General features: G+C 42.1%; 1 protein-coding gene across 1 annotated transcript; it reads right to left on the reverse strand.

Annotated features, from left to right (window-relative positions):
• Positions 1 to 710: 710 nt before the first annotated feature.
• Positions 711 to 14438, reverse strand: obsl1 (obscurin like 1). Its single transcript, XM_022761950.1, has 25 exons — positions 14101 to 14438; positions 11802 to 13086; positions 10627 to 10896; positions 10171 to 10431; positions 9667 to 9972; positions 8984 to 9250; positions 8614 to 8889; positions 8421 to 8535; positions 7867 to 8027; positions 7434 to 7706; positions 7024 to 7299; positions 6619 to 6894; positions 6237 to 6512; positions 5866 to 6141; positions 5493 to 5762; positions 5124 to 5390; positions 4783 to 5052; positions 4427 to 4693; positions 3345 to 3611; positions 3088 to 3200; positions 2800 to 2953; positions 2362 to 2523; positions 1958 to 2062; positions 1604 to 1870; positions 711 to 1313 (listed from the first exon to the last, which is right to left on the reverse strand). Exons 2-25 carry the CDS (start codon positions 12994 to 12996, stop codon positions 1036 to 1038), a joined length of 6648 nt encoding a protein of 2215 aa, XP_022617671.1. The 5' UTR covers positions 12997 to 13086; positions 14101 to 14438; the 3' UTR covers positions 711 to 1035.
• Between the last annotated feature and the right edge of the window lie 3477 nt (positions 14439 to 17915).

The following is a 17915-nucleotide window of genomic DNA, read 5'->3' on the forward strand; positions in this document are numbered from 1 at the left end:
CTTGCAAGTAGCTAACTTTTTTGATGGCGAGCGGGTCAAGTATACAGTAGAAATACAGTGTAGTTCAATTTTCTACTGAAGTATTACCATTATATACTACTTTATACGTTTACCATCAAACTATATAAAGTACTTTAGTTAAATTAGTTTCAGCTCAACCAAATACAACAGTAAAATGTTTAAGTGTCGGTTGAAATGAATCAATAATGGAATATGTAACAATATACCCCTCATGGGGATGACTTTTGTCTGAGTACTTTTACTGTTGATACTTAAAGTACATTTTGCTGATGAAACTAATGTACTTTTACATCAGAACCCCAAGATACTCAGTTTACAATGATGTAAGACTGAGAAAAGCAGCACATCCTTACTTTTGGAGGAGCTGCAACCAGAGAATTTTAGGCATTTTTACTGAAAAAAGGCCTGAAAGGATAACGTGGTTATTAAAATAATCTGCAATTAATTTTCTGTTAATGTGCTAATTGAGTAATGGACTACCACATTACCTCTGGGTGAGAGCTAGGCAGGACAGAGTCTCTTTATGACTATTATGCAAAAGTCCCATAGTTTATTCAGGGTTGGAGATGTATGGATACTGTAAAATCTGAACACCTTGTTCAGGATTTTTGAGTGTTCCAGTGCATTTTTATGGAGTCATCCTTAGTCACAAAACATTAAAAAAAAATATTTGACTCTATGGAATTAACCACTGTTACTTATTATTTTAATTTGGGGGGTTTCCATCAGAATACAACAATGTAAAGTCAACTAGGCAAATAAATATCATCTATGCTGTAAAAAAAAAGGAATAACTGGACTGAAGAAACATCCCTCAGGTTTAAAATGCTTAGTCCAGCTTCACTGAATAGCCTCAATTTGAAAAATCTCAGAATAGAAAAGTGCAGGCCATCCAATCACAAGAAGTGGATTTTAAAAAGTTCTAAGGGACAAGAGTAAATCCAATTTTTGCAGTTAGTGTCTTCACTTTCTGTCTTTCTCTCAGAGTCACTTGCTTTTCTCTCTCTTGTTCTTCTACTCTGCCATAACACTGAGTGTGGCGCTGCTCTTGGCCTTGCCCATGGTAAACTTGACCGTGCCACTCATGTCCACACTGGTGTTTCTCAGGGTGAGTTTGTGGATTGTCCCGTGGTTTTCCAGCCGGACAGAGGGGCCCGAGTGAAGGGTCTCTCCATTCAAAGTCCAAACGGGAGGCTTGCTTATGTCGACAGACACCTCACACTGGAAAGACGCTGGCTCAGGCTCCGTCACCTCCATGTCCTCAAGCTCTTTGACCATCAGGAGAGCCTGGGCTGCAGCAGCATGAAGCGAAAGAAGTGTTATCACGGTATGAGAGAACATAGTAAGAAAATAAACACTTTAACTTTGGGGAAGTATTAGAAAACCATAAAACTTGACACCTAGAAAAGGAATTTTTTTAGACACATTAGTATTCGTAAAAACTGATCACACCTAAGTACAGATGGAAGTTTTTGGAGCTGGAGCAGTAACGCTGATGTAAAATTACTTAATCCACCTTTAATTTTTGCCTCCCCCAAGGACACAAATTTCTTACAAGTCCTCAGCTCTCCACCCATCTTACCTTCCACCATCAGTTTGGCTTTGGATGTGTGCTCCCCAACCTCGATGCTGTAGGTGCCCTCATCCTCCACAGACACCTGCTGGATCACCAGTTTGTGGGAACAGCCGTCAACCAGAATGTCCACTCGATCAGAGGAAACCACCTCCTCCCTGCCCTTGTACCAGGTGGCGCTGCAGCGAGGTGAGGAAACGGTGCACTCGAGGATCACGCGATGTTTCTCCAGGGCTGTTCGGTCTCGCAGAGGTTTAACGATGGAAACTGGAAGTTCTGGAGTGAGGGGAAAATTTTTGAGATTTGGTGATGAACGTTTTTAAGATGTTAAGTCAGATATTTTAGATGTAAAAAGTAGCTTACCTTCTACCTCAAGGTAAGCTGTAGATTCAACATCTCTGGCTACAAAGCGGATTTCTCCAACATCTTCAACTTTGACATTACACATCAGCAGGAAGTGTTTGGTCCCTGAAGGAGAACAGCAAAAGATTTGTAGAATCTATTTCAAGGCATTTTGAAGCGGTTCTGTCGGCTTGTGGTATAACACCTCACAAAGACACTTTTAGGTTTTCCTTTAATTTCTCACCCATCTGTATGTTTTGTCTCTGTCTTTGCTCTCTGCTTACTGCTAGGCCCTACAATTCCCTTTTTGCCCACCATATGTCCTGCTACGCACAATTTATTATATTATTTATTGTGGGTATTTGTTTCACAGTCTTATCAGAATCACTCAGTCTAATCAATAATTAATCTTTTCCTTTTCTGACCTTCAGTGCGGATCTTGATGGTGCTGGTGGGCCGGATCTTGTGGCCATCCTTGTACCACTCTCCTGTCACATCCTCCAGAGAAACCTCGCACATGAAGACAGCATTCTGGTCCTCCTGAATGTAAAGATCCTCCGGATCCTGCACTATCTCCAACTGATGCTCTGTGAGGTTAGTAAAGAGATTTAGATCAGGGATATTAGATTAGCCAAAAACAAAGATATTCAGTGTCTTTTTTGGAGACATGTTGATGCATTCAGTTTCTCCCTAAAACCACTAGATGGAGGCATAGTACAAGCTCTACTCCAGCTACTTCACTTGATGCAGAATGCAACATGAAACTTAGATGAGCCTTGAAATGTCAAATTTTGTCAAAATGTAACTTTTCATATAAATGTTAATGGGACATGTGGTATGGTAGTATCTCTTCAGATAATTACCATACACCTCCAGTGAACAGTAAGTGTTAATTTCTCCTGCATCACATGTGTAGGTGCCAGAGTCAGCCCGGGAGCACTGCAGGATCTGACAGAACCGCTTCCGACCCATGGAGTAGATCCGACAGTTCTTCCCTGGCTTCAGCTCCGTCCCGTTCTGATACACAGGAGGAAAAAGACAAAGGTATTCCTCATGAGTTTAAAACCTGTTGCCATCAAATCTTATATTTTTTTCTGCGATGAGCCAACACGTAGACAAGCACAATGATAGGATTTATTGGTTTCTCTTACCTTGAGCCATCTGACTTCAACATTTTGTCTGGAGAATTCACACTCCAGAGTGGCAGGAAGATCCTCCTCCACACGGACATCAGCCAACGTTTTCAAGATAGACACTGGTGTCTCTGTAGGTTCAGTCAATGAACTTAATCAGTGAGTGAATCAACAAATCAGAATCGATCAGTAATGCTTATTTTTTTCTGTCCGTCCTCCTGGACTTTTCCAGGAGGATGAGTCTATACCTAATAATCATTAGCTAATCTAGTTACCTTTGATTGTGAGCCTGGCAATGGTGCGTACCCCTTCAGCAGAGAAGACGATGGTACCTGTATCTTCCAGAGTGAGGTTCGACAGGGTGAGGCTGTGGACTTGCCCATTGGTGCTCACCCGCCACTGGTTGTTTGGTTTCACCCGAATACCATCTTTCTGCCAAATTCCCTCCACATCTGTGTGAGAAAGCTCCACCTCGAAAGAGGCAGTCTCTCGTTCAAAGGTTTCTTGGTCAGTTAGGCCTTTACGGATGGAGATTTTACGGGCTGGATTGGAAGAGATGAGGGACAGTAGAGTAGTGAGAGGAGTGATGTACTTCTTAGAAAATTGTATCAGGATTATATGATGCCATCCAGATATTCAGAAAAGATACAGGTGAAGAATAATTCCTAAAAGTCTGGGTAAAAGTTGGGGGATGCATCTGTTTGGCAAAACTTGATGTTGAATCTCATAATTGCATTTTAAATATAATCATGCTGCTTGAAGGCAGGGCTAACACCTCTACTGAACACTCAAATAACACTGAGTTTCAAGGACAGTAAAAGGTGGTTCAAATATAGACTCAGCTCAGTTTATCACATTACAAAAACAACACCTACAGTAGCTCCATGGTCCATTGTCACAGTGTCATTCAGTATACTATTGTATAACAGCATGGCTGTGTTTCAAAAATCTTTTCACACTTACAGGTCTAGCCCTGCTCTTCTCAGTATCTTTTTGCATGTGACATACTGTGAAAAATGCTCTGCTCTTCTGCTGCCCAGAACTCATCAGTGTCAGATGAGATGCCAGTCAATAAATGACGCACCGCTCTGACTCTGAATAATTCACAAGAACACTAGAAAGTATTTGGATAGTATGTCCTTTAGTTCTCAAATGATTAATTCATTTTTGCTCATCTATCAAGCAGAAATTCAAAATATTTATTGGATCTGTTTCCTCAAATGTGAGGATTTGTTGCTGTTTTATGTAATTGGAGATTACATATCTTTTTCTGACATTTCATAGATTAAGCAATCAATTGATAATCATTGATATATATACACACACACTCAATCACATCCCACCTTATATCACTTACGTTCTACATTGAGTTTGACCTGTGCTCGGTCATGCAGAGTCTCGCAGCGGTAGGTTCCCCGGTCTGACAGAGTCAAGTTGTGGATGGTCAGACTGCGTTTACAGCCGTTCTGAGCCAGTGTATGTCGAGGGCCGGGCTGAATGACCACTCCCTGCCTCATCCACTGAACCTCCCCTGTCTCCAGGCTGATCTCTGTTTCCAAGGTGGCATCGCCAAACTCTTCTGCCATGACAGCCTCCATTTTCGTAATAAACATGACCTGAGCCTCTGAACGTAATTGAAAGAGAGAGAAATAAAAGTTACAATGGCAATTTTGGTAATACACCATTTCCTCTCTTGTCATTTAATTATCTTACCCTGAACTTTGAGGCTGGCTTTGCTCAATTGTCCCTCTGCCTCTGCTGTAATCTTCGAACAGTCCAACACCTGGCATTTCTTAATCACCAAGGTGTGGCATAGGCCATTCCGGGTTGCCTGGAAACGATCACCCAGCGTGATAGCCTCATTGTCCATGAGCCAGACCAACTGAACATCCTCAGGGGAAACCACACACTTGAAAGTGGCATCTTCTCCTTCAAGCACGGTGGTGTTGTGGAGCTCTGTGAGGAACTCAACCACTCGAGGCACTGAAAAGACGTAAGAAAGTTCATGAAGCAGCTGCCGTATGTAAGAAGAGACAGAGTGCAGACATACTTACTCTCTACTCTCAGTGAGGCCACAGTCCGGTCATCTCTGGACTCACAGGCGTACTCCCCAGCATCCTCTCTGGTCAAACGGTGGATGGTCAAGCTTCGCTCCACTCCATCCGCACGAATGGAGAACCTCCTGCTTGCAACCACCTCCACGCCATTCTTTAGCCACTGGACATCTGCTTTTGGCTTGCACACTTCACAGCGAAGGGTTACCATACCATCAGCATGGGCCACAGTGTCCCGGAGTGGCCTCACAAACTTGATTCTCATTTCTGTGATGCAAAAAAAAAGAAAAAGAAAAAGTTAATATGGCTTTTCAGCCCACACTGAAGTGTTCTGTAATGTTATTGGCAAAATGAAATTGAAATTTTAACCTTTGACCAGCAGGCTGAAGTGGATCTGATCGGTGTTGACATCACAGGTGTACTCGCCAGCATCAGAGCGCCTCAAAGGCTCGATGGTGAGGGTGCGCTTATGGCCCTCCACGAGTGCTCGGAAGCGCTCACCTTCAACAGGTGTCCAGTCTTTCAGCCAACGCACTAGAGCACTTTCTTTGGACACGTAACTCATTAAGGTCACACTCTCTGCTTCGTAACCCGTCACAACAATGTCATCCTCCTTGTTCACAAACTCAACTGGAGGTTCTTTGATGTAAAAGAAAAGAGAAGCAACTATTAGGTACCTTTTTTTTATCAGAAGCTTTCTTTTTTTCTTAAGACTCTTGAGACCTATACCCTGGGTCCATACCTTGTATCCGGACGACACTGATCATCTTGTCATCCACAGCGTCACACACGTACTTCCCAGAATCTGAGGGCTGGATATTAGAGATGATAATTTTCCTCAGAGTCCCGTAGCTCTCAATGTAGGTACGGGAGTCATTGATGAGCAGCCTCTCATTGCAATACCACTGGACAGGTGCATTGGCCCGGGACACCTCACAGGCCAGGATCAGGTCATCACCTACCACCATCTCCTGGTATTCTGGGTCAATTGAGTTTCCTACAATGGTCACTGGAGGCTCTAAGGTCATAAGAGGGACAAGGTGAGTGATTTATTCAAGTGAGAATTTTTGTACAAATTCCTTTCGACAATAAAATGAAGTAAATAGATTTTACCTTCTACTGTAACTTGGAAGCTGATATTGTCATCTCCAACATCCAGGAAGTACTCTCCTGAGTCTCTGAGTTCAGCGTTGAGAATGACCAGCGAGCGGAAAGCTCCTTCTTCCTCTTCACAGAACCTTTCATCGTCCTCAATACGACAGCCATCCTTGTACCACTTGGCGACAGCATTGGCTCTGGAGAGTTCACACTCCAACACAATGTCATCAGAAATCAGGGACTTGAGTTTTGTCTTCATCTCTGACTTTCTTAAGATCTTCACTGGAGGCTCTGAGGATGCAGAATTACATGTTGACACTCAATATGATATTATAGTTGTCTTTAAAATCGCTTCATGAGCCAGAATTCATCTCCAAAGCCAACTTTTGCCTCTTACCTGAAACTTTGACCTGGAAATCAATTTTATCATCACCAGCATCGCAGGTGTATTTTCCAGAATCCTTTGGTGTAGGAACATGGATGGTCAGACGACGGATGAGCCCCTCCTCTGTTATGGTGACATTACTGTTCTCCTCAATTTCTTTGCCATTCAGCCACCACTTGACTTCTGCACTTGGCCGGGACACCTCAATCTCCATCACAATTGGTTTGCCAGCAAAGCTCTCTAGTTTGTCAGGTGTGTTTTTAGGACGAGTAAGCGTCACTGGTGGCTCTTAATGAAAAGGAGGAATAAAGTCATTAAAGAGGAAAGAGTCATAAATGATAGAAATGCTATCGAATTTATATAAATTTATTCATCTATCAAGATGCTAAATAATTACAGCTGTGTCCCCCTTCCTACCTGTAATAGTTACCAGGAACGCCACAGAGTCATCTTCAGTGTCACATATATACTCCCCTGTGTCATCCACAGTCGGCATGGGTATAACTAGCCGGCGTTGGGCCCCATCCACCTCAAGGATCAAGTTAGGACTCTCTTCTACCTCCAAGCTGTCCCTGAACCAGCGGACAGGAGCATCTGACTGGGAGATGTCACAGCTGAGCACCAGCCTCTTTGATGCCAAATGGGTCAATTCCAGCTCTGATTCACTGGGGGAAACAATTCGGACTGGTGGTTCTAGAGTAGGAAGAAAAAATGTAACCTTTATTTGACCAGGTTATTATTGGAAATCTTCTGAATATGTGGAAAGCATTTTGGTGATGTAACACCTTTCCAGTAGGAATATAGCAGAACCAGAAGTGAGTACAAACCTGTGACATTAAGCTGGAAGAAGACAGAGTCTCCATCTGTTTTGCAGACATACTCTCCCTCATCCTCCACCGAGCCGCAGAGGATGGTCAGCCTCCTGTAAGGACCCTCAGATATCAGCTGGATAGTGTTGCTCTCCTCCACCTCCTGGCCATCCTTGAACCACTGCACCTTCCCGCTGGAGCGGGACAGTTCACACTGCAGGTGGATCTCCTCTGAGATATAGCTTTTCATCACAACATCATCCTTAGGTTCCACAATCATCACTGGAGGCTCTGTGTTTGTAGATAGTTGAAGCAGATTGAGGCAAATTTAGCTTTCTAATGTAACTAATGTGTGTGTAAATAACACCTTTCATCCTATCTCAATCATGAATTGATACATGTGTCACAAATTTACTACTCAGACCAGCAGGAATCAGAACTGTCCCTGTACCTCGGACATTGACGGTGAACTCCATGCTGTTGTCTCCTGCCTGGCAGGTGTAGCTTCCAGCATCTGAGGTTTCTGCAGAGCGGATTATTAACCTCCTCACAGTTCCCTCTGCCTGCAGAGTGATGTTGTCACTGGGCTGGATCTCACAGCCATCCTTATACCTGGGACACAAATTTGATAAAGACAACTATAAAATAAATGGTATAAATAAATCACAGACTAAATACAAATAAATCAAAGTAGCCTATTAAAGAGTAGATAAATGAAGTAAGTCAGACCTTCCAGCAATGTCTGTTGTAAGTATCTGCAACAAATGAACCAAATAGTACTACAACATGATCAACTCACTTTATCCTTTTTAATGTCATAGCAGTCTTACCAAAACACAGTGTTTATGTATATGTAATTATGCAAAGCCTCTGAATGCAAAGATAAGGGATACTACATGTCAAAAACAACACTTCAAAAAACAGAATCATTAAAAAACTGAATTTGAAAAGAGAGCAGTAAATAATACTTCCTATTCATTTCTCTAATAGGACTTTACTCCCTACCATATGACTTCGGCTTCCTCTCTGGAGACGTTGCAGAGCAGCACCACAGGGTCCAACTCCATGCTGCTCTTATGGAGCTCCTCCTCTGGGACCAGACTGAACTCCACAGGAGGACCTGAAAAAGAAGGGATGGATGTCAACAGCTGGAACACAAGGTACGAGAGGATGAACTTGCTATTCAAATGTCTTTTACCTGCAACATCCACGTTGAATTTGATAACATCCCCTGAAGTTTCACATGTATAAACTCCAGAGTGACATGCGTCAGCTGACTGAATGACAATCCTCCGCATGTTCCCATCTGATTGAATGTTGAAGCCATCGGCCATCTGGAGCTCCTCGCCATCTTTGAACCAGGATACTTTTGCAAAGGGGTGGGAGACTTCACAGTAGAGAACAATAGCATCACCAGACTCCACCTTCTTATTGCTGTCTAATTCTGACAGAGGGCTGAATTTTAAAACAGCAGCTGCAAAGAAATGAACGTACAAATTAAACAAACTCCCAAAACATTCTTCTATCACATACTAGAATGAGCAAGATTAGCAGATTTTAACACCTACATGCAACTTTGAGCACAGCTGAATCCCGAACTCCATTGGCTATGAACGTGACCTCTGCTGTGTCCTCTGTTGTGCGGATGTCACGGATAACCAATGAGTGCTGTGTTTGTGAGTGTTGTATCAGGTATCGTCCGCCATGCTGCAGTTGGGCGCTATTCAGAAACCAGGTTCCAACCATTGAGGCAGACAATTCGATGGAGAAGCGAGCATCTTCTCCCTCCACAACCTCACAGCCCTGGAGGTGACTGCGAATTCTGGGCCCAGGAACTACGAAAAATGCAAAAAACAAAACTACAAGTTAACAAAAGCAAAACTATCAAAATTCAAAGCAATTTCTGTGGCCAATACTGATATTGACATTTTTAAGGGGAGAAAGTTACCTGTTTAATACAAACTGATAACATTGGTTAGTAAAAAACAAAAACAAATTGATTAGTAAAGAACTGTGATGGATTTGTACCAAGAAAGTGACATGAAATATAATAATTCATTTTGAAAATAATGGTAAAATATATATATATATATATAAAATGCTTCCAATGAAACATATATGAGCTTTTTTTCTTTCTACATCTGGACAAAGTGAGGACAATTTAGCAGCGTTATACTCTCTTTAGGTTCACAGTATGATGAAATGCACACAATAACATATGTACAATTTTACTTCACAGCCATTTCCTCACCCAGATGGACGACTTTGGGAAACTCCACATGACCACTTCGTCCGTACTTGTTGATGCAACAGACACGGAAGCGGTAGTCGCCTTCGCATGGCACGCTGTCACCAGTGACCTCAGCGGAGGTGGCAGTCTCTGTGGTGAAACACTTCTGCCACTCCTGGGAGCCCACTTCTTTTCTCTCCAGCACGAAGATGGAGCGGGTGGACGTCTGGCTGTTGGGGGCAGGAACCCAGGTGAGAAGGGCACTGTTGGGTCGATCTACGTCCATCTTGACACCCACAGGGCAGATAGGGGGACAGTGTCTTGAGGCTAAAGGACGGGGGAGAAGGATGAAGAATGTAGGAGTGAGTCTTCGTGGCAGGAGGGCCTGGTTGTTAGAGCGTTCCTCATGGAATCTATTCAAGTCTAGCTTTCAACAATTTTCTTTAATATCACTCTCAGAATGTTTTGCTAACCAGCCAGAAAAACCATGAAACAAATTTAGAAATTGGTGTCTCCTAAAAGTACCTTTGACCTTGAGGCGTGATGAGGTCTTGGATCTCCCTGCGACAAAAGTCACTACCCCTGAGTCTTGATAGGCCACATTGACAAACACCAGAATGTGAGTTTTGCCAAAAGACTTGAGGATCGTCTGGTGTGTCTCGTGTAGCTTCAGACCATCTTTGAACCAGTGGACCTCCATGTCGTCATCCTCCACCTCCACGCAGAAGGCAGCGTTCTCGCCCTCCAGGACCTCCAGCTTCCGAGGAAGCTTACGAACAATAGTACCTGTAAGTAGGAAAAATATTTCATTAATTATTACTTCTCCGTTGTAGATTTACAGTTTTATATCAGACTCACACATTTCTCTTTTAATGATGATATTGAATTATTTTCAAGTAACTTAATGTGTTACTCTGTCTAGTTGCTTTGGATAGGTTACTTTGTACTAACTGCTGTATTTCTGCATTCAGTACATCATACCTTTAACTGATAGCTCTGCAATGCTCTTTGCACCATCAGGCATCTCACAGAGATACACTCCGTCATCATCTGTCCCGACATCATGGATCATGAGTCTTCGCTTGGTTCCTTTCTGCTCCATCCCGTATTTACTGCTGGGCATCAGCCTCTGGTCCTCCAGGTACCAGGCGGCCGGGACCGACTCATCGGGCACCTCGCACTCCAGCACAGCAACATCCCTCTCCCTCACCTCCACGTCTCTTAATGGACGCTTGAACCGCACAGCTGAGCCTGAAGAACAAGGGATAGAGGTATTTACTGCATTTTAAAGTTAACAAAAATGACGGCTATAGATTTTGTTTATAGGTCTCAGTTTACTGTGTAGGTTAAAATACAAACAATAATAATAATGTAGTATAATGACAATACTCAATGGTGGTTTAAACTGAAAAAATATTTTAAATATATGTTAAATATTACATCCATTTGATATGTGCGATTTCTTGGATTGAATTTCCTTAATCGAAATTTATGTGAGGTAAATTATCAGTAATTTATTTTATACCATACTTCTTCAGTTTGCTGGAACATCTGATGCCACCACTGTATGCTTTTGCACAGCTGTTGTTATGCCGCTCCATATTATCGGTATATTAAGGACTGATATGTTGACCCCAGGGCTAAGCTGGCACTTATGATAGTGGCAGCTGGCACAGTACAGGACAATACTTATGAAAAGTTATGTGGCGCTGAGAATTATCTGCCCTTTATGAAGGGATTAGGACAAAATAATTAGCTGCTTTAAGAGGTGATGCTAATACATTTCAACAATGCACACAAAACAATTAGCCTCGACAAGTGCATCTTATCACTTTACAGATTATCCATGTGGATGGAGATATGAGACACACTGACTCATTCATTTGGACCATTAGTTGTTTCTTTAAAATGTTCACTTAGAACGATGAGTGAAACTGGTGCAGAATATCTTGAAGTGTGTGTGTGTGTGTGTGTGTATGATCTTTGCTCTTGCACTATTGTTTGGCATGATGAAGACTATGACTTCACACCTTTTAGATGATTCACTTCATTTTGAGCAATGATATACACCATGTCACGTTGAGAAATCTGTGTGTTTAGCCAGTTAGAGCTGCAGTAAAAGCAGATTGTTTGCAAACCGGGGAAGAATATCCTACCTTTGACGGACAGGTGAACGGCACTGAGGGTGTTTCCAAGAGCGTTTGATGCTGCACAAACATACAGTCCTGTATCCTGCTCTTTACAGTAAAGGACCTTTAGCGTGTAGTAACCCTCTCGGTCCTCAAATATCAGATGACGTCTCCCGGGATCAAGGGGAACCCCGTTTTTCTTCCAGATGATCTCAGGTTTCGGCTTCCCCGTCACAAGGCAGCGAAACTTGGCATGTTTCCCCTCTGCCACTGCAAACTTCTTGACTGTAGATGGGTTGACAGGTTGCTCCTCTGTGAGCCTCGACAAACTGAGTCGCCCGCCCCTGTGTTTTGGTGACCATTGGCTGTTAGTGTGACCACTGGAGGACATTTTACTCTCCTCTCGCTCTGGTACGGGCTCGACCAGAAGGACAGCCCCGGCCAAGGCGTTGCCGTGACAGTTGATGGCTTTACAGGTGTAGACACCTTTGTCTGGCATGCGCGTCCTGTAGATCTTCAGTTGGAACCAACCACCATCTTGATTGCTCACGCTGAAGTGTGAACTTTCAAAGATGTCATTCAGCTTCTTCCCGTCTTTCTCCCATGTCACCTCTGGCAAAGGAGTGCCCCAGATTTTGCAGGAGAAGGCGGCATCTTCTCCCCTGTCCACACGCAGAGACAGGGGCTTTATGAGGAATCGGGGTTTCTCATCAGATGTCAAATCAACCTCTTCTCTTTTTTCGATAAACTTGCCGTTCCATTTGTGTTCTCCATTTATCTCTGCTCCATTTTCTTTCCTGTGTTCACCATTTTGCACTTTGCAGTAGCCATTCAGGTGTCCTTCAAGTTCTCCATTTTCTTTCATCGGCTGATTCACACCATTGACCCCTAATTGCCTTTGTCCCCCGTCCTGCGGTTGGGCCTCTCCTTCCACTTTGAGGGAAGCTGCTGCATATGTTTCACCTATGCTATTTCTAGCCTTGCATATGTACTGGCCAGCATCCTCTTGGGTCACCCCAGTAATGGTCAGCAGGTAAACTTTTCCCTCCTCTGACAGCTGGTATCGTCCCTCGGACAAGATCTGGACATTTTTACGCTCCCAGATCACATCAGGACGAGGGTCCCCACCAATTTGGCACCTCAGTGTGGCATTTGTGCCACACTGTGCCACCACAGGGCGCGGGTAGCCCAAAACACGAGGAGCACCTCCGAAAATATCCATGATAATGTCACACTCTCTCTGGTTTGAGTGAAATAATTTCTTTTGTTGTGGGATTGCTTGGAAATGATCCCCTTATCTATGACGAAGGAGCTGTGTGACAAGAAAGTAATCAACTTCAATAGAAAGACAGAGTCAAACAAAATCTTTACATTTGCAAAACTTGTTTTCCTGCTGCTGAGACATTGTACTCTGTACATGTCTGTTTACAGCTGACCCAAGCCAGATGATTGCATATCAAATGTGAGATATTTTTAAAAGAAATTTTATGATCAGGAATCTGACTTAGATGATTCAAATCAAAGAAGACCGTATCGAAATGTTCCATCCGTCAAAACACGCAGTGTAGTTAGCAAAGCTGAACTGAGGTTAACGTGTTAAGGAAGGTGTTTATCACGTTCAGTGGTTTAGTTAAGTGGGTTTTGAGCAAACGTAAACCACTCTCGGTTCTCTCACACCTGGTGCTGTAACTCATTGAAGAGTGTATTTATAAAGTAGTCTATCCAAAAAAAGACTCCAGAGACCATGTGTCACATAGCACACAAACTGTGCAGTGACACACCTGCAGTCACTAACTAAGACGAAACTGAACCATATACCCATGCATGTATAGAGCATGTATGTCAGCTGTATCCTCCCTGATGGATTTTCTTTGTTTCTGGATTCTTGCATTGTTGTCATGTTGTCTACATCTTTAAGGTTTAGCACCAACCCAAGCTGTTTGTTATCTGGAGCTAAGTTCCTCTTTCTAACATTCTAACAGCTTTTGGTTTGATCTGGGAGCATCCAGGGGAAAATGTTACTGTGGCTCATTTGCTTCCCTCATGTTGTCACCATCTTTCTTTTGGCACACCATGACACACCATGCTCTCGTGTCTAATGCACATCCTCTAAACAGCGTGGATCATATAGTGTAGTGTAGTGATCATGTCTGGAAAATAGCTCTTTGTGTAGCATGTCAGATATTTCTAAAGACTTGTGATCAGTAAATGCATGAAACAGACTCGGCTTCCCTTTAAGCATTTTGCTGGCACATGGAAAGAAATTATTCTACTTACATGAAGCTGTGTCTAGAGAAACAAAAGAACAGTTAAAGGATAAACTTACCGCTCCTATGAGTAGCTCTCTTTAAAGCATTCTGTCACTGTTGTGGTGTTTACTTAAAGATGATGTCCTCAAAACATATGACCCTTGACCCTTCCTTCAATTATTCTTTGACTCATAGAAATGGCCGATATTCGTTCTGTTGCTCTGTGGAGCAGTCGCGCAGCTCTCTGAGACTTCTGTTCCTTGTCTCTCTGGATGGGTTTGTGGTTTGTAGGTTCTGGCTCACAATCGACACACCTCCTGTTCACTGAGAGTCAAAGCAAGTTAGAAAAAGTAGATCTTCCATTCACAATTGGTGGCCCATAGTCACAGGTATCACGTCTTGGTTGTGTCCGGCGTTTTGGTGTTAGGTTGTAGGTGGCAGAGAAGAAAATGACCACAGTCTTTCAGTCAAGTGTTGGCTTATGCGTCAGCTCTGATGCTGTCATTGTCCAACAGTACTAGAGTGAGAGAAAGAGAGAGAGAGAGAGAGAGAGTTGGAATGGAGGGCGGGCAGCATTAAATGCTTTCACAGCTGCTGCCACTGCAAGCCACCACCTAAAAATACCGGCAGCTTCGATGACAGTGGGCCAGATAAAGTTAGGCTCTCCATTCACAGACCGTGGCTCACTAAAGATAGAGGGGAGGCAGAGGTCTGCGATGGATCACACAGCTCAATAGATATCCTTACTTAAACCTCACAAGAGAAAGGACACCCCGCCTGCCGGAGCTCCTTAAGTCATGAGTCACGCTGGCCCGTAAATGGGGTCAGATTAGTCTCACATAAACTACTGTTTGAAAATGTATTTTTAATTTAAATAAATTAAAGTATCTAAATGTTCAAACTGTTTATCCATTACCTTTCTGGTTTGTAAAATGTTCAATTTTCAAAATTAGATAATAAAACAGTGTTATATTTATTATTATATTTAATCCTCCAGGAGATCACTTGCTAGTTTTGCTATAGATCCCCAAACAACATCATTTTGAAGAAAAATCACACTTTGTTCGAATTGCTCATAACCTGTGACAAGGGGTCTCAACTAGATTTTGTTTGGAAACCTCTTAAATAACTTCTTTCAGGGGACCTGAGGACTTGAGAACTATGTCAGTAGTTCAGTCTGAAATAATTCGATTCAGAAATAATGTTAATCTTCTTCCTCAAATTACCATAATCATATTTTGACTACTGTAAACTCGCAACTGCATGACATCCAGATAACGTTTATTATTATTAACTAATGAGCCTATGCTTAACTTTTCAAACCTCTGTACTAGATAATATTATTATTTGAAAGTTAGACTTGGAAAAAACCCTTCAATGCAAACCTAAACTAGACCTTTGGATGTTGAAATTCCCTTGATAGTTTGACTGTCCTCACAAATTCAAAAATGACTTGCAACCTGAGGAATGTCCAGTTTGCTGTGCACAACAGCAGGCAGTCACATAATGGCTTGTTTAGCACATAATACACAAAGTTTAGCAAAGTTTAGGTTTAATGTCTTATCAGCACTTAAAAGTCAGAGGGAAAAAAATATAATACAGCCGACATGCTTTGATAGTGCAGGTCCAAACATGTAGCTGAAAAAAATTAACTAATTATGAATGGATGGAAATACAAATTAAACCCATCTGACTCTGTGAATGATGCAGGACTCCTTTGGCTGAGTCAAAATGGCTCATCAGTCCCAGATTCATCAAAATCAGACAGTTAATGAGTATTCAGAATTTATCATATATTTTTTAGATATAGTGTCCAATTCCAGTACGCTTTGTGCAAGAATGAGTTGTATCTAAAATGTATGTTTTTTTAGATATTGACTGTAAACCTTCTCCCTTTGTGATATATTGTAAAGATAACTCGGTGTGTATAGTGCATTTTATGTAAATTTATCATTTCTACAAGCTGCCACACCAGTGGTATTTGAGATATCAAAACCAAAGTATATTCGGACACGTATCCAAAGCATTTAACATTTTTTCCCTTTGCGCTTTTAACAATTCCCTCCTGTTGACACTTGTTGCCTGCATTCTCAGACAATGGCTCTCTAAGTTATCTCCTCAAGTGGAGTGTTTCGGACAGCCAAAGCCACTGACACACACTGCAAACTGTCGTCATAGATATTTTGACATTCAGTGCAGGTCGCATAGCTTCGACCCCTTTGTGACGGCCGCTGACTTAACGCACTTGGCATACCATCTCGAGCATAGAAAAGTTCCTTAGAGCAGAAATAGAATGAAGAGAAATCAACATTGGAGTAATTCTTGAGTTAAAAGTAACAAATGATGTCTGCTAACAAGGATGTGTCAGTAAACAATTTGCTAAATGTATAACAGAGTCATTTGGAGGACTCACACCAGAGTAGTGGCTCCATTTAAGGCTGCTGGTACCTCTGACATTCTCATCCCTGCAGTCATCCCTGCAGCTGTTAGGTACGATGACTGCACCAGGAATCAGTGCTGCTCTTTGTCCTGAGATTGGGTTTCAATATCAAAAGCTGAAGAGGATTGGCAGGGACCAAAGGGTTCTTAATTGTGTGTCAGTCAACCTAGTTTCAAATCAAGGAAAGCTTTTTGTGTTTGTCGTCAAGCTCTCTTCACCCCTCATGACAAAACCACATCGCTTTGGAGGTTTGGTCAAGGCTAAGGAAATTTGAAATTTCATTTAGAGCCACATATACAGTGTTTAACACCCTAAACTGATCCTTGGTTCAATGATCAAACGATAGAAAAACAGCCCTGGATCTAAACATGATTATTGTGCTTTGAAATTTTTTCATATGCTTGTGTAAAGCTGAGGAAAATGTACCTTACGTGGCTTTAAAGGTGTCCAGGTGCTGACAGACTGAGTGGTTTAATGTAAGCATGCAATCCGCTGTATCTCTCAGGTCAAGGCTGTACTTTTTAAACAAGCTGGATTGAGATCAAGTTTTTGAAAACTCACATTGCTCGGTCGGTCCACCTACATACCACTGAAAGGAAACTGTTTATTTCAGCTGGCACCTGTGGGCAAGCAACTGTTAGAAAGAGATTTAATAACGGTTAGTTGCTGTAGATTAAATCTTGTATCCACATGGTCGTCACCCTGGTGGAAATCAGGCTGAATATGAGAGAAATGTCCCTTTAAAATTGCAGGTAAATATGTCATAACATTAATGTAAGTATAGTGAAGTATAGTGAAGTTTTAGTGTTGCAATGCTTGTGAACTGTATTCGTGGTGTACAGCAACCAAGAAATGACTCCACATGCTACAATTCTTCCTTAGAAGAGAAGATGATTGAGAGTCTGTTCCTTAAAATGTAGTTTGATTATGAAGAAAATTAAAAATCCAAAAAGTTCTGTGCTGACAGTGCTCAACACTAGATTTAAAACAGTCACTCAAACACACACAGATATTCAGTGCAGAATAGGTGACTTGCACAATATTGTCCAATAGATGGAGCTACAGATACATTTTTATTTTTATTTTAACAACGAATCATTGGAAACTGACACAAAATTAATTCATGGTAAACTCCACAGAAAAGGAAATAGATCAACAAGGTTTATTCTTTAAGCCATATGACTCTGACCTCTGACCTCCCTGAGGAGGAGGAGGAGGAGGAGGAGGGCAGGATAATCACATATCAATAAAGTATCAGACATTTCTATCTTAAAATACAAGTGATCTGGTCAGAAAAGGTATAATTTTACCAGCAAGGCACCTCTGTGACCGTTTGTCCTTAAAGAAGAAGCATGACTGAATTTAACTTTCCCAAATCGATGTCTCATTGTAGAACTGACATCTTCAATAGCGTTTGTCATTTTGATCTAATTAAGAGGGAAAGTCTGGCCA

The sequence above is a fragment of the Seriola dumerili genome, unplaced genomic scaffold (genome assembly GCF_002260705.1).
Source record: "Seriola dumerili isolate Sdu_G_001 unplaced genomic scaffold, Sdu_1.0 BDQW01000019.1, whole genome shotgun sequence".
Taxonomy (NCBI): domain Eukaryota; kingdom Metazoa; phylum Chordata; class Actinopteri; order Carangiformes; family Carangidae; genus Seriola; species Seriola dumerili.

Bases quoted from the DNA above. Each gene is read 5' to 3' on its own strand.
- obsl1 (XM_022761950.1), bottom strand. From the start codon at position 12,996: ATGGATATTTTCGGAGGTGCTCCTCGTGTTTTGGGCTACCCGCGCCCT. The intron at 10,432-10,626 runs GTATGATGTACT...TCCTACTTACAG, and splicing joins TGCAGAGCTATCAGTTAAAG to GTACTATTGTTCGTAAGCTT. The intron at 8,028-8,420 runs GTAGGGAGTAAA...TTTGTGTCCCAG, and splicing joins GAGGAAGCCGAAGTCATATG to GTATAAGGATGGCTGTGAGA.